General features: G+C 41.4%; 1 protein-coding gene across 1 annotated transcript in view; it reads left to right on the forward strand.

Annotated features, from left to right (window-relative positions):
• The first annotated feature begins 299 nt into the window (after positions 1-299).
• LOC104164423 (calcium-binding protein 39-like) overlaps positions 300-14,565 on the forward strand; it is a 20,564-nt gene continuing 6,298 nt past the window's right edge. Inside the window, exons 1-5 of the mRNA XM_009703748.1 lie at positions 300-420; positions 5,896-6,064; positions 10,342-10,401; positions 11,976-12,041; positions 12,728-12,871. Coding sequence (XP_009702050.1) covers positions 5,933-6,064; positions 10,342-10,401; positions 11,976-12,041; positions 12,728-12,871 — 402 coding nt within the window. The 5' untranslated portion in view covers positions 300-420; positions 5,896-5,932. The remainder of the gene's footprint in view (positions 421-5,895; positions 6,065-10,341; positions 10,402-11,975; positions 12,042-12,727; positions 12,872-14,565) is intronic.

The raw sequence follows: 14,565 nt of genomic DNA on the forward strand, positions 1-14,565 counted from the left end.
TGGTACTTTCATGTTGCTATTTAAGATAGCCGGGGACTTGCTTGACAGAATAAGGGAGATGCACATCTTCATTTAGAGAGAGATGTAAATGGGAGTGGGGGGATCGGTAGTCTTCAGAGCCATCCGACGGAGGAAGCCTTCTTGCAGCGTTGAAGAAACAGCACGTATGAGGTGGTGGGAATGTGGAGAGCCCTCGAAATTGTTTTGTTTTCAATTTCATTTCTACTTTAAATGGACATTATAGTAAATGGTTGTTTGTTCATGTTTTTCTACTTGAAGATATATTTTGCTTCTTTAACAGGGCAAAAAGGATGTTTCCCAGATATTTAACAACATCTTGAGAAGACAAATTGGCACACGCAGCCCTACTGTGGAATACATTAGTGCCCATCCGCATATCCTATTCACGCTTCTAAAAGGGTGGGTGCTTTAATTTGATTTTCGTTAAAGACCATTGCCTGGAACATGTTGGCATTGCAGTTCACCTACTTTCTCACTTTTAGTTTAAAAAAAAAAAAAAAAAAAGGATTTTCAGATTTTGTTCCAGATTTCTTATTTTGTTTCTTTCATATTGACTTTCTTTCTACTTAACTGTATACTTTTAAATGACTGGATTATTTTATTTGGCTGTTATTTCTTCACCAAACTTCATTTTGCAATAATTACGTGCTGATTGTTTTTGACTGCTCCCAACATGATGTGTACTTCAGTTTTTGCCCTAAACTCTTGTATAGCATTGTTGACAACCGCTGAGTTTCATTTAGACCTTTTTGCGTTGCAGGAGTGACTTACAGTGGTGTCTGTAAATAACTGGAGTCAAACTGGACCACTGTGTGGTAGAACAGAGAGAAGCAAAAATGTATAAAAAGAACAGTTGTGTCTGTGGGATGGAGTTCTCCAATGCTTGTAGCCACATGTGAACTTCAACTTTAAATTAATTCTGTAACGAACTCCACAATTTTCAGCATTAAATCTTTTTTTTTTTTTTCTTTCTTTTAACCTTTGAGGGGGTCAGTGCTCAGTTATAGCCCGGTGGTTCACAAGGTAAGTTGGCCAAGGAGGGGGAGTAGGCTGCTGTGTGGAGAGGACATCAGCTGCAGTTGTATTCAGGAGTGCACAAGTGTTGGCCTAAAACTCTTGAGGTTTCTGTCCCCTTTACTTTTGACTAAAAGCACCCTCTGTTCAGCAAGCAGCTTTGCTTTTCCAGCCCTTAAAGTCTACTGTTTTCTTCTCAATTTTCTTTTGACTTGAGGATTTTGATTATTTTTCCCTAAGGAAAGGAGAATATATGTGATTGGGATTAAATAACTGATGTAGAAATAAGTGCATTTATTAGCTTATCAGTATGAAACAACGTGGACTCTCACAGCAGTTGTATGGCCACACTAGTAACAGCTGTTCAAAAACACGATATAAGCCTTTTAAACTAATGGTTCTTAAGAGAATGAATTTTTTAATGTGTCTTTCTTGCTCTTGAGGTTGAAGATTTGCATTTTTACCGTTTGATCCACAGCCAAATTTAGGAAGATACTTAAGCACCATCTAAGACTGTGCATGAGAAGGCTGCAGCCCCAAGGGTAGAGTTCCCATCAGCCAGCCTCCTCCCTCTCCCAGGGGCAGACCTGAGCCAGGAGAGGGACAGACATGGGAGTCCCCTAAAATAGTTATTTCCTTCAAAATTTGCCACATTCCAGCACAGCTGAGTAGAGAAAAAAGTAGCCGAGAAAACTAGTCAGTACCAGGGATTTCAAGAACTGTGAGCTTGTGGTTGAACGTGGCAGCAAAGCTCTTGGTTGCTGCAATAGGAGGAGGTGTGGACCCGCTGCCTTCCTCGCAGCCCGGGCAGGTGGGAAGCCCAGGCAGGTGGCTGGGCTAAGCTAGGTCTTGCTCTTACAACTATAGTGATTTGTGGTGATTTGGCTTTAATTGTGAAACTCTTGATTTGTTTTGTGGTCCTAAACACCAGCTTCCTCAGAAAGGAAACCAGTAAGCTAGTTAGATGGATTTTGGTTTCATTGGTTCATTAAAATTCACCTTTTATATAAACCTCAAACTAGTAGTTTCAGGACAGTGATGATAATTCTGTCAGTGGTCATTAAGTTGTACAACTGTTTTCAATTTCATGTATAGACACAATCATTGTCTTCCCTTTTCTCTGTCTTTGCTTTTTCACTTTTTCACTCATTTTGTTTTTGCACATTGCGCATGTATCGCTACCATATGTCTGGGTTTTATTTAAAGCTAAAAAATATTTTTGGATCATGGCCCAGATATACTTTGGCATCTGTAACAACCAAGAATATTAAGATAATAGTAAAGGTTTTGTGTTATGCGTATATGCTCTGACAGACATGTTACTGTAGGTGACCTGAGCCAGTGGATGTACTTAAATGGAATCACTTAGGTGCTTTTTTGGAGATTGCTGCTGCATGCAGCATTGTGTCTGTGTTGGTTTGGTCCTCAGGCTCCTTGTTCTTGATTTCTTGGCTATCTCTCCGCAGCACTGCACTGTATCAGAATTGCCATTTCTGGAGTTTCTTGTTAGAAAGTGCTATTGAATTCATCAGCAGTAGTCCAGAAAACAGTCCTATCCAGCCCTGATGGTATCTCAGCAGCTGCTACAGAAAAACGTCATGATGTCAAATGTGATGCTGCCTTACCTGCCTACGTACTGCTGCTGGGACCATCTAAAAATGATACTCAAAATATGTGCCTACAGCAAGGGTAGGGCCCTGAACATGGAGCTTGCTGCATGCCGGCAGTGTGCGGTGCTTGTACGCAACCAGCTATGCGACTGGGAAACACGCACTTCATGTTAGACACCAGCAGTTGAAAATGTGACTTGAGGACACGTTTTCATATTTATTTAATGCTAAATGAAATATATGACATCAAAATCTGCTAAAAGGAGAGGAAAGTGGATTTGGCTGGCTTGTACCATTCAGTGTTTGTTATACAACATTATCTGGAGAGAAAAAAAAAAATTTCTACCATGACTACAAAAGAAGCAGCCCAGGACTATTGTGAAGGCTTGTCATTGTTTTACTTGTATTGGATGCAAAATTTCCTCTGCCCCCTGACAATCAGTTCCCAACAGCATCAACAAAAGGTTGCTTTTTCATTGCATAATGTAAGCTCTGTTGAGTGGGAAGGATCCTGAATCGGAGCTCCCGCCCAGCGTTTCCTGCCTAATACTCCAGCGGCGCTGCCAGCTTGAGATAACCGTTCTTACCTTTTAGGCTTCGTTTTACTTGTTGGCTGCTTCCTTCCAGCTTCTCGGCTTCAGGAAAACATACAGCACATAGTTCACTACTTTTTTTTTTTTCCTTTTTTTTGGTAGGTGAATTGACCTTCCTGCTGCATGAGGACTTGCTTTAATAATATCTTATTTTCTGTGTGTGCAGGCTTTCTGTATGAGTTGGATTTCAGATGAAGACAATGTTTGGTGTGTGTAGGCTACCGGATATATTTGCGTCAAATTTTTTCTCTGGTGTCAGCATATTGCATTAGTCCAGAAATAACCTTGGTGCTTTATAATTCAAATTATTTTCACTCTACTACAGTGACTGTAGAGGACTTGCAGTTAGTGTCACTTGCCTTGTCTCTCCCAAGTGACAAATGTATAAGCTTCTTTGTGAAAATATATCATGCCACATGCTATCTGTAACATACTTAGTCACTGCCCCGATCTGTTTTGTGATGACCTCTTCGTATCACAGTGCAGTTAAAGCTTTAATGGTATATGGGCTGAGGTTGCAGAATTCCCCTTGAGTTTATATAAGGATAAAGTTAGTGTAAAATCAGATCAGAATATCGCTGTTTGTCAAGACCTTGTGTCTCCCAGGCTCGATGCCTTCCTATTCTCCTGCCTGTGCTCTAGCCATGCAAGTATGATTCCCTTTGCACTGAGATGCATCTCTGCTCTCAGTCTTGCCTCTTTCAGCCTCCACAATAAGAGTTTTGAAATATTTCAAGTCCATTATTTCATTTTCTAGTTGCCCCCAGTAGTCAGTATGTGGGGATTTCTTTAGTTTGTAAGTTCATCTCAACAGAGAAGAACACAATATTTTTTTTTTTCTGCTGCAGGAATACATCAGCCCAGAGCACTAATTGCTCATTAGAAGTGATTTTGAACACATTTCTCTCATTCCTGCCTGCTGGCTTTGCGTGTAAGTGTGGGTGCAGAGAACATGCCAGTTATGACTGGGCAACCTGGAAACTTCTTGCAGGCATATTCCAGGAGCCAAACCCAACTTCCCTCACTTATGTGAACAGCCAAAGGTCCATAACCCACTTCCAGCTAATGGAGCATTTGACTAAGAATGATTCTGTTGATACTTATGTTTTAAAAAGTTATTGTGCTGGAAACAATGTAATTTGCTTTTATTCCAACCAAAATATTACTTGGCCAACTATTAAATATTTTCCTGGCTGCACTCCTAGGAGCAACTCCGCCTCTTTTTCCTTGAAAATTAGTATTCCTGTTAATGGAGCTGAGGAGAAGTATGCCTTAATGGGAAAAATCAGTGAATTTCTGTTGTCTAAAGAGTTATAAATTCACATTTGCAAATGTTTCCCAACAGGAAACAAATAGGGGCTTGAGTGCTTGCATTTCCTTGAGGGTGGGAAGTTTCATTTGCCCGTTTGGAATAGTAATTCATTTTTCATTAAGCCAACTATTGTTGACATTCAGGTTGAAGTATGCAGCTCTGGTATGCTCGCAAAACACTACCATTCTTTTAAATTGCAAGCTGGTGGTAAATTTGAGGGCCCACTCACTTACAGCACAGATGGCATTTTGTGTTTTTCTTTTTTTCTTTTTTTTTTTTTTTTTCCTCTTTTGGCCTAGTGATAGGAATTAATTGTGCAAAAGAAAAATGATGCTGATAAGCTCTGGGTGATAATACACAGTTTTGATATAGTATAACCATCTTACTGAAACAGAGCGTGCTTTCTGTCCCCTTGGACTTCACCACTTTCACATCACTGAAGATTGCTGGAAGAAGTTCATTTTAAGTCCGTCCTGACTGCTGGATTTCATCCTTTCATCTTAAAAAAAAAAAAAAAAAAAAAAATCTGTTTCCAACAGTTTTGTTTCAGATTAATTTCAGCTTTAAAGAAATCAAGACGTTATAGAAATAGAAGATTATCTGAATTGCCTCCCCCCTCCCTCCCTCTCCAAGATCGAGAAGTGTGCTGGCTCCTGGCTATTGCAATCTGTGTGCCATAACAGGATTGTAACTTGAGGAACGAATACTTGTCTCCTGAACAAAGTCGTAACCTCTGCAGAGGAGGGATTGAGCAGAATTCCTCCTAAACTGCAAAAAAGATCTTCAGAGCTACAGAAAGCTTAATCCTGTGTAGAGTACCTGAATGGACTCTTCCTACCTTCCTCATTAGACATTAATATTCTAGAGCGACGTTCTCCAGAAGAGAGAGTGGGAGGTGATGATGGTCATGAGATGTTATATTTTTCCTGGATACACCGAGGAGCTCAGAATTAAATCTGAAAAGGGAGATTGTTATATTGTACAAGCTTTGCTTTTATATAAATCTAAAAGGGTGAAGGAGCTCTGTTGAAACGTTACACACTCCCCACAGTCTTTCCGCAGAGAGGAGGTGTCATGCACACTTACACCGAAATGTGTTTTGGCTTGCGAAGGCAAAGGTTTGCGATGGGAAAGGCTGGCAGCCTTATCTGTGCGTCTGCTCCTTAGCTTTGGGTCGAGGTCCTGAAGCTGGGTATGGTGCTGCAGCCGGGAGCTGCCATCCGCGTGTTGTGTCCCCTCTGGCGCACGCGTTCCCTATGCGACAAAGTTCCCCGTTGCTGGAAAAGTGCCCGTTCATCTTTATTCTTCTACATTTTTATCTTTTCTGTTTCTTTTCATTCTGTAGATACGAATCCCCAAATATTGCCTTACGCTGTGGAATTATGCTGAGAGAGTGCATCCGGCATGAACCCTTGGCCAAAATCATACTTTTTTCGGAACAGTTCAGAGACTTTTTTAAATATGTGGAAATGTCAACGTTTGATATAGCTTCTGATGCCTTTGCTACATTCAAGGTAAATTATTTGATGCCTGCATCGTATCATTGTGTCAAAAATGGCACCCCATCAGTAGTCATCGCTGAATGTTGTGTTGCCTTTAAACTGGGTGGCTTTTTTATTGTTCAGTGAAAGATATAATTAATCTTTGGTCTGATTGTAACAGGATTCACAACGGTGTTCAAGTCTGCAAAGAATCTTTAATTCAATCAGATTTACATTTCACTAATGTTCTTCATCTTGATAACCCAAGGTCTTTTATGCAACCATTTAAAACTCAAATTAATCATGTTTTACATACAGTTCTTGTAAAATGCATAACCTTTTTCTCTCCCTACCTTATAGAATCATAGAATCATTATGGTTGGAAGAGACCTCAAAGATCATCAAGTCCAACCGTATACCTGATGCCACCATGCCCGCTAAACCCACTAAACCATGTCTTGAAGCGCCACATCTAAACGTTTTTTGAACACCTCCAGGGATGGTGACTCCACCACCTCCCTGGGGAGCCCGTTCCAATGCTTAACGACTCTAACAGTGAAGAAGTTCTTTCTAATGTCCAACCTGAACCTCCCCTGGCGCAATTTGACGCTGTTTCCTCTTGTCCTGTCGCTCGTTAGCAGGGAGAAGAGACCAACCCCCACCTCGCTACAACCTCCCTTCAGGGAGTTGTAGAGCAATCAGGTCTCACCTCAGCCTTCTCTTCTCCAGACCAAACACCCCCAGCTCCCTCAGCCGCTCCCCATCAGACTTGTGCTCCAAACCCTTCACCACCTTCGTTGCCCTTCTCTGGACTCGCTCCAGCACCTCAAGGTCTTTCTGGGAGTGAGGGGCCCAGAACTGAACACAGCACTCGAGGTGCAGCCTCACCACTGCCGAGTACAGGGGGACGATCACTGCCCTGGTCCTGCTGGCCACACTATTGCTGATACAGGCCAGGATGCTGTTGGCCTTCTTGGCCACCTGGGCACATTGCTGGCTCATGTTCAGCCAGCTGTCGACCAACACCCCCAGGTCTTTCTCTGTAAGGCAGCTCACCAGCCACTCATCCCCAAGCCTGCCCCCAGAGACAAAACCACTACCCATCAGGACCACACCAATAAATAGAATGAATCATTTAAAACTCACTTTTGAAATCCTTGTAACTTTTGCTGTCCCTTCTGAGTTCAGCAGTCAAGTTTAGATTAATGCCATGCCTGCTAATTATTTTACAATGTATTCATATGCTTACTTTTGTGACTCATGGTTCAGTGTAAGGATCATACTGCTACAAGCTAAGTAGGTGGAAGCACTGCATAGACTCTGTATAGAGTCTGTGTTGTATTAAAAATTAAGTTGGGTGAAGCTTGCCAGATTTCCTGGAGTTTGTATGTGACTATCATCTTTCCCTGAAGGTGCTAGTATAGTCTTTGAGCAAAATTTGGTGCCTATGAGTTTAATGTACAGGGAAGATTAATTTATTTCTGAAAAGTAATTGAAGAAAGCTGGGGAAAATCCTTTTCAGGTAAAGACTCTTCTAAATACAGACGTAACTCCTTTTTTCTTCTATCACTGGGTTCCTTGCTGTCATAGAAACACATTGTTTATTCTGTCCTCTCAAAGCTAATTAGAAACACAATTAGATAGGCCTTAGGAAAGACTGTAAGGAATGTTAGGGTTCAGCTCAGCTATTCAATGCATACTGAAACCTGGCCTTGGTTTTTACTGACCTACAGAATGGGGTAAAGATTTGCATAATGGAGATAACATTGCATTCTTCAGTAATGAGTTGAGCAGGATTACCAATTCAAACCACCCAGTAATCAATAGCAGCATCTTTCAATTATTTGAAGTTGCGCTGTCCTGTGTTCATTAGGTACATGTTATGGAAGTGGAAGTAGCAGAGGAACACAGACAAGTAAAAGTACAGTGTAGGACTGTGTAAAAATGCAACATAACTGAGATATTTAAATCTTCTGTCTCTGGCATTTTATCCTATGCTTGGAAGAGTATTTGTCTCTGGTCAGAAAACGTGCTCCTGGACTCTGTTCCCAGCTTGACAGAAGAGATCTGCATCTTTTCTCCAGGTCTTGCTTTGAGCACGACAGCAGAGTGTGTTGTTGGTGATGGACGGTCTTCACCCCAACCAGGAGGCAGGATGGGGACAAGGGTCAGTTAAGCTGCGGCAGGGACCGCAGACTGCTGCACCCCTCCCAAAAAAAGAGGGATTGATGTTGTCCACAGATCTAAAGTTGTGGAACTTACACTCGGTTCACAGGGGACAGAAGTATTTTTAGCAGGATTTAAAAATAGGATTCTGCATCCTTACGTGCATTGGAAAGAGAGAAGTATGAGGGCAGTTAGTCTTCAGACATAGGTCAGAAATCACCTTTTAAAATGCTTGGGGAAAATCTATAAACTGCCTATTTTATTTTTTTTGTAATTGCCTCTTAGCACCCGATACATGGTCAGTTCTGGAAATAAACCAGCTGCTCGTCTCATCTCCTATTTGTGTGTTACTCTGAATAGCTGGAACAGCAAGAAGTGATGCGGAAGCAATTGAATCGTGAAATATGGAGCTACCTCATTTCTAATACCATAAAAATAAGTGCTATGATTGCTCACTGGCTGGATTACTGAATTCATGTTTTCAGTTCTGTTGCCCCCGTGTTGGGTTTGTAGTGTTGCTACCGGGGTGTCTGATTCAGAGCTGAAAGCCTTGGATAGTCTATGCACCAGAGGAGGGCTTAATGAAATGTGTATTGAAGTCTGAGGACACTTATAGTAGGGGGAAGTATTGGAATTTTTGATGATCTGGAGATGTACTTCTTAATTAAATTCATCCAGGTGCACTGCAGAGAGGAAACAGAGCTGTTAAAAATGCAGAGGAAAATGGCTTGTATTTAAAGATCTCGTTGGCTGTGGAGGGCACAAGCAGCAGTGGGAAAGATGCTGATTGAATACTGCTGCTCCACGCTCTCTCATGATTTTCTATGAAAAACTCATTTTGGATTATATTCCGTTTGTGCCCCCTATTGAAAAATGTTGCACTTGCCTCCTAAGTGCCCGGAATAAAAGCTCGTGAAATCATGTTTTTTGCACTCGGCCTTTTAAACTGCTATCATTGCAGTCCTGCTAAATAAAGGAATGTATTAAAAACATGCACTGGATTTTATAGCACTCTCCATTCCTCTTATAATTGATGGCAAAAATAAATTAAAGGATTAGTATGTAAAGGATTTCTTTTATTTGTGATGCTGTAGAGGATGTGTCTGTGCATCTGCTTCAGTTACTCATCAGGTTCAGTCTCTGACTGGGTAGGGAAATGAAGGAAAAGATAATGAAAAAGATAGCAGAAACTGATTCACCAAAAAAATATTTACTTGAATGGACTTCATCAGGCATTTATTGTGATCAGTATTATGTTTTCAAAGAGGCAGTACGATAAAAATAAAACTTAAATGCCTCAAACTGGCCACTTCATTTCATAGCTATTCATCCAGTAAAGAGCTTTGATTTCTTCTAGAGCTGAACATTTGCATCTCTCTCGCTAAGCACCAGCATTCCCATTCTGTGGGAGAGGTTGCTTTAATTTAAATTTTAATTAGCTGGCCTTTTAGCAGAGGAGGCATCCCATCCAGCTGTCTAAAAGGTCTGCTACTGCTTGTGTCAGTAATCCCATTTTGGGCAGAAAAAGAGCTGCAGAAGGGATTCATCCCACCTACCCAAAATCCCTTTCTGGGGAGGGAGTGGCTGTGGAGCGAGCCTGGATGGCTAGCCTAGATTGGTGCCTAACTTTTAGGCTTTAATTAAATAAATGTACATATACAACATTTGAATTTGCATCATCTTTGTTGTATTCTTGGAGATGAGCAATAGCAGTTGACCCAGTTTAACGTAATCTCCATCTGTGAGGTAGCACGTAGATCACTTTTGGCATTGGGACCATAGCTGATCCCTCCATAGGGCGTTAATTTACGTTCTTCCTTTCCCGTACCCCAGTTTATTGTAAGTACTGTGCACTATGACCGATGGCTGTAAGAAAAGGTGGGAGGGAAAAGGAATATAAAGAAAGAGTAAAAAGAGTGTTAGAATAGTTTTATATTGATTCTGTTAGCATTAACTGGGTTCTCCTTAAAATTCTGCTAAACACACAATACAGTATTGTTTTTAAATGCTTTCTGTCTATAGAAATCATGTTATAAATACCTTCTAAAAGATGACTTGGTCAAAAATGCTATAAAACATTCGAGAATCAAGGGACAATCAAATGAGCACACTCTCTCAGGTGACCTTTCTCTGTTCTTCCCCAGGACTTGTTAACACGACACAAATTGTTGGTAGCAGAATTTCTGGAACAAAATTATGATGTGGTAAGTATAAATGCAGAAGAATTGTTTTAGAATCTGTTCGTGCTTAGCTGGAAAAAGTGCATTTTCAATAGCAGAGGGTTTCACGCTCCACATAAAATAGGCACATATGACTACAAAACTAAACATTGCTTTTACTAAAGCAGAATCCTCGCGTGGCGTTTGAAATACAGGTACCCCCTCTACACACACCTGGGGACACGCACCAAGGTTTCAGGAGAACTCATGGCTTAAAAGCAAGTTTTATTCCTCTCTGTGTGCATCGTATCTCCTCATTTGTGACTGCAACTGTAAACTTTGTATGTAGATAGGTCATGGGGAAAAAAATGTGCACGCTTTTAAACAGTTTGGTGATGTTCCAGCACCAATAGGGCCATACCAGAGCTCTTTTATAATACTTTGGGACAGAGGAGAAGAGTTACTGGCAGAAGTTTAAGCATTACTGGAAATTGCATGTACCTAAATGGAGGACTGAGGTGTGAGTATTCCTCTTACCATCTGAAGGCAATTAGTCCCTTGGTTAGCTGCCATTTTTCACTTTGCTTTTTTGGCTCGGTTTTGAACCAAATGTGGGTCAGAAAAATTCTGTTGGAATCAACTAAAATTGGACTGATACGGATCGTGGCATTAGACTACAGGTTATGTTCTCATGTTACCTGAGGTATTCTTTATTTCATTGCCAAAGTGAAAAGGCCGAAGACTATTTCTTTCATTCTAGAGTTACCAAGAAGGTTAAATAAAGATCGGGTTTCTTATTGCTGAGTCATAAATGCAGCTTAACTGGAGCAAAATTAGTGTCTCTGCTAATCTTTTCTCTTAATACTGAAGCACTGCACTGGAACAGTCCCTATTCTAGGTTTATTTAACATTTAAAATTTTTAAGTGTAAGTTGTGGAAGTGAGCATTTTTTTAGATGATTCTTGGACAGCAGTGTTGGATTTTTTTGCTTGTTTGGTAGATCATTTGAACATATTGTAGCCTTCTTTCTCAGTCTTCTTGACCACAAGATTCCCTTGGCCCAATCCTGCAAAAGCCAGCACGTGCTTGGCTCCTAGTGACCCTCGTTGGGCAAACGGCTTTAACAACTGAGGGTGCTGAAGGCGGGCGAGGTGGCACCTCACAAAAGGAGCTTTTGGCATACACCAGTATGGGATGCACCGTCACCAATTTGGGGTATTGCATTAAATCACACAGCAAGTCATGGCCATGATACGAGTGAGTGGACGTTACCTGCTGCACCCACGTGTCCTGGCCGCAGATTCACCCTCCTGTAAGAGAAGGCTACAGGCACTGGCGTACTTCTGCCCTCGTTGGCTCACACCAGCTCCTGTTACGTCCAGCCCATATGTGGTATCCCCCTCTGCAGTATTTGGAAGAGGAGTGTTCCTGGGCATATCATGCAATAACTGCATGATAACCAGCTGAGAAAAAAGGCCACGAGAGCTGGGCCTGGCACTGCAGTGAAATGTTAGAGGGTGGCACTACTGTGGCCTCTGCTGCTCCTCTGGGGTGGGAAGGACCTGGAGGAGGAAGGATGGAAATGAATTGGATGCATTTGTGTTTTCTTGTTACTCTAGATCTTCGAGGATTATGAAAAACTCCTTCATTCTGAGAATTACGTAACAAAGAGACAATCTTTGAAGGTAAAGTCAAGTGTCTCAGCATTTTTCTCCTAAGTTTGAACTCCATGTTATGCAGAATATAAAGATGCATGTATGGCAATGGAGCAGCCGCATAGTTTCTAATGAAAAAGAAATAAGTGTTCGGGATGCTCTTCTTACAATGCACAAGAGCTTACTGTGTCTTTTCTTTACTGGATCTCTGGTGAAGCATTGGGCCGTTTCTATGGAACAAGCACTATCATTTTTCCTCTGACCTCAAATCTGTACTTTGGTTCAGAACGTAGGTTAAAATGAACTTAAGAGCAATGTGATAGTCTCTGTTTGTCTGGTGCTGCTTGCTGCTACACCACCAAGTCTGACATGACCTGCAGATGGGACCAGGTAGGCGTGTTGATGTAACATCCGAATGAAATGAAGGTGTCTTTGTGGAACAGCGGCACTACACTTGCTTCTGTCCTAGCTGGCTCACACCCACTCCTATTACATCCAGCCCAGATGTGGGATCCCTCTCTGTAGCATGTAGAAGATGAGCATTACTGGGCATTAAGTAACTCACTGCATGATAACAAATCTAGTTACTTTTTTTAAAAAAGGTACTGACATTGAAACCTCTTAGGCAAGCATTAAAATCTGTTGCTGCTTTCTTTGCATTCAAAAATAATGTGGTGAACTGAAAAAAATGGATTTTTTTGTAATTGTGTCTATAGTTGCTGGGTGAATTGATCCTGGACCGACACAACTTTGCCATCATGACAAAATACATCAGCAAACCAGAAAATCTGAAGCTGATGATGAACTTGCTGCGAGATAAAAGCCCCAACATTCAGTTTGAAGCATTCCACGTGTTCAAGGTGAGCTAGTGTAAGCTGCAGAGGTGGCAGACTTTCTCTTCTCATAAAAGTGTCTTTCAAGGTGGGCTAAGAGAAAGCCCAGAAAATTAAGCCAAAGGTTGGGGTTTACAGTCACTTCCAGCATTTGAGAATGTCTTAATTGAAAACCTTTCTATCACTCAGCCTCTGATTTGTTTGCCTTCCTTCAGGTGAGATCTAAAGCAGCAGCATTTTGGTTTGGGCTGAGGGTAGTCAGTCAAGTAGCAATGAGGTGGATGCTACAGGTAACAAAATACAAAGCTTCTAGGTAGTATCCGGGTACCTTCCCCCAACTCTTAGGTCATTTTACCATGTGGTTCTGGGTAAAGATTGAAAAAAAGTCTTAAAACTAATTTAAGACTAAAAGTAGATGGTGCTGGCACTGTGCATCAGTGTAAACGCAATTTGCTTCTAAAGGTGTTAAAAAGATTTGGTAAATCTGAGCTTGAAATGACTCTATTCCTTCTGTCTTTTTGCAGTGATCATTAATGCAGGCTTAAACAATTACCAGACCCAACCAGTGTCCCTTTTTTCATGATGATTAATGTTAATAAGTGAAAAGTTTATCATTTTCCTATCAAAAAAGTTCTCTGCTCTGGGACAGAGGGTGAGTTGGACTGTTATTATGCAAAATGACCTTTAATTTGGAATGAACACATTGATTTCAAACTATTTAGAGTTGTTAATGATTTTCAGAAGAGGAATATATTGAGCCTGTGAGGATATCATTCCCCAAGATGGTTAAGAAAGATACTAGATCACACCAAAAGGCGTGCTGTTGGAAAAAGGTTACATCACCCTGCACAAATTCAGGGTGACTTGTTGAGTTTTGTACTTCTGCCATTTCTGATTTGGAAAAAAACTTTCATATCTTCAGTTTCGAGGCTTAGAGGATGTGCAGCTTCTCCAAAAAGCTTTTAATTTCCAAAGAAAAAGCTTCAAGGAGGATTAAAAAAAAATTCCCTTCCTGAAATAAGCAGCTTGGTAAGCTGTTCCCTTGCTGACTTCCTCCACAGTCAGCTGAACCACTGTGAGTAACTTCTCCTCCTTATCAGGAGGAGTGTGGCTTCAAGATAAGCGAGCAGTCAGGCTCCAAACACTTGCAGCCTTTGAGATGCCTATGGAGGGAAAGGATCAGAGGATTGGGCTCTCTTAGCCACTCTGAATAAATGCCAGATTTTTACGTATGAAACACATGAGTTGCTGTTCCTGAATGAATAATAGGCATGGCCCAGGCCTTGAACAGCTGATTTTGCTTATTTGAAGAAGCATTTGAAAGGATTTGGAATAACTTGAAAGGATTCCAGTGTGCAACCATGTCACACATTGCTGTTGCTCCCATTCTGCCTTCCCATTCCTCCCTTCCTTTCCTTTCCTAGTACGTTGTGTCCCATTTCCAGTTACACTGGAGATATTGTAGGCTCAGCCTTGCTCGACCACTTGCCATTGCTACCACGTGGACGTAATGCAGAGGCCTTTGGGTGCTCAGCAAAACAAACAGTGTACAGTGGTAACGTCGTGTCCTTTCAGTTCAAAGGATCAAACTCTGTCCTCAGATACTAACCTCCATGCGATGTTGTTGTTTTTTTCCAGTGGTACCTGTTGGCAGCATTTAAGCAGTGCCATGGCATTTGGCATTCCTCACGCTGTCTCACGTGCATAGTGCTCATTGTAGG

This window comes from Cariama cristata, unplaced genomic scaffold (genome assembly GCF_000690535.1).
Source record: "Cariama cristata isolate BGI_N322 unplaced genomic scaffold, ASM69053v1 scaffold727, whole genome shotgun sequence".
In the NCBI taxonomy this organism is placed as follows: Eukaryota; Metazoa; Chordata; class Aves; order Cariamiformes; family Cariamidae; genus Cariama; species Cariama cristata.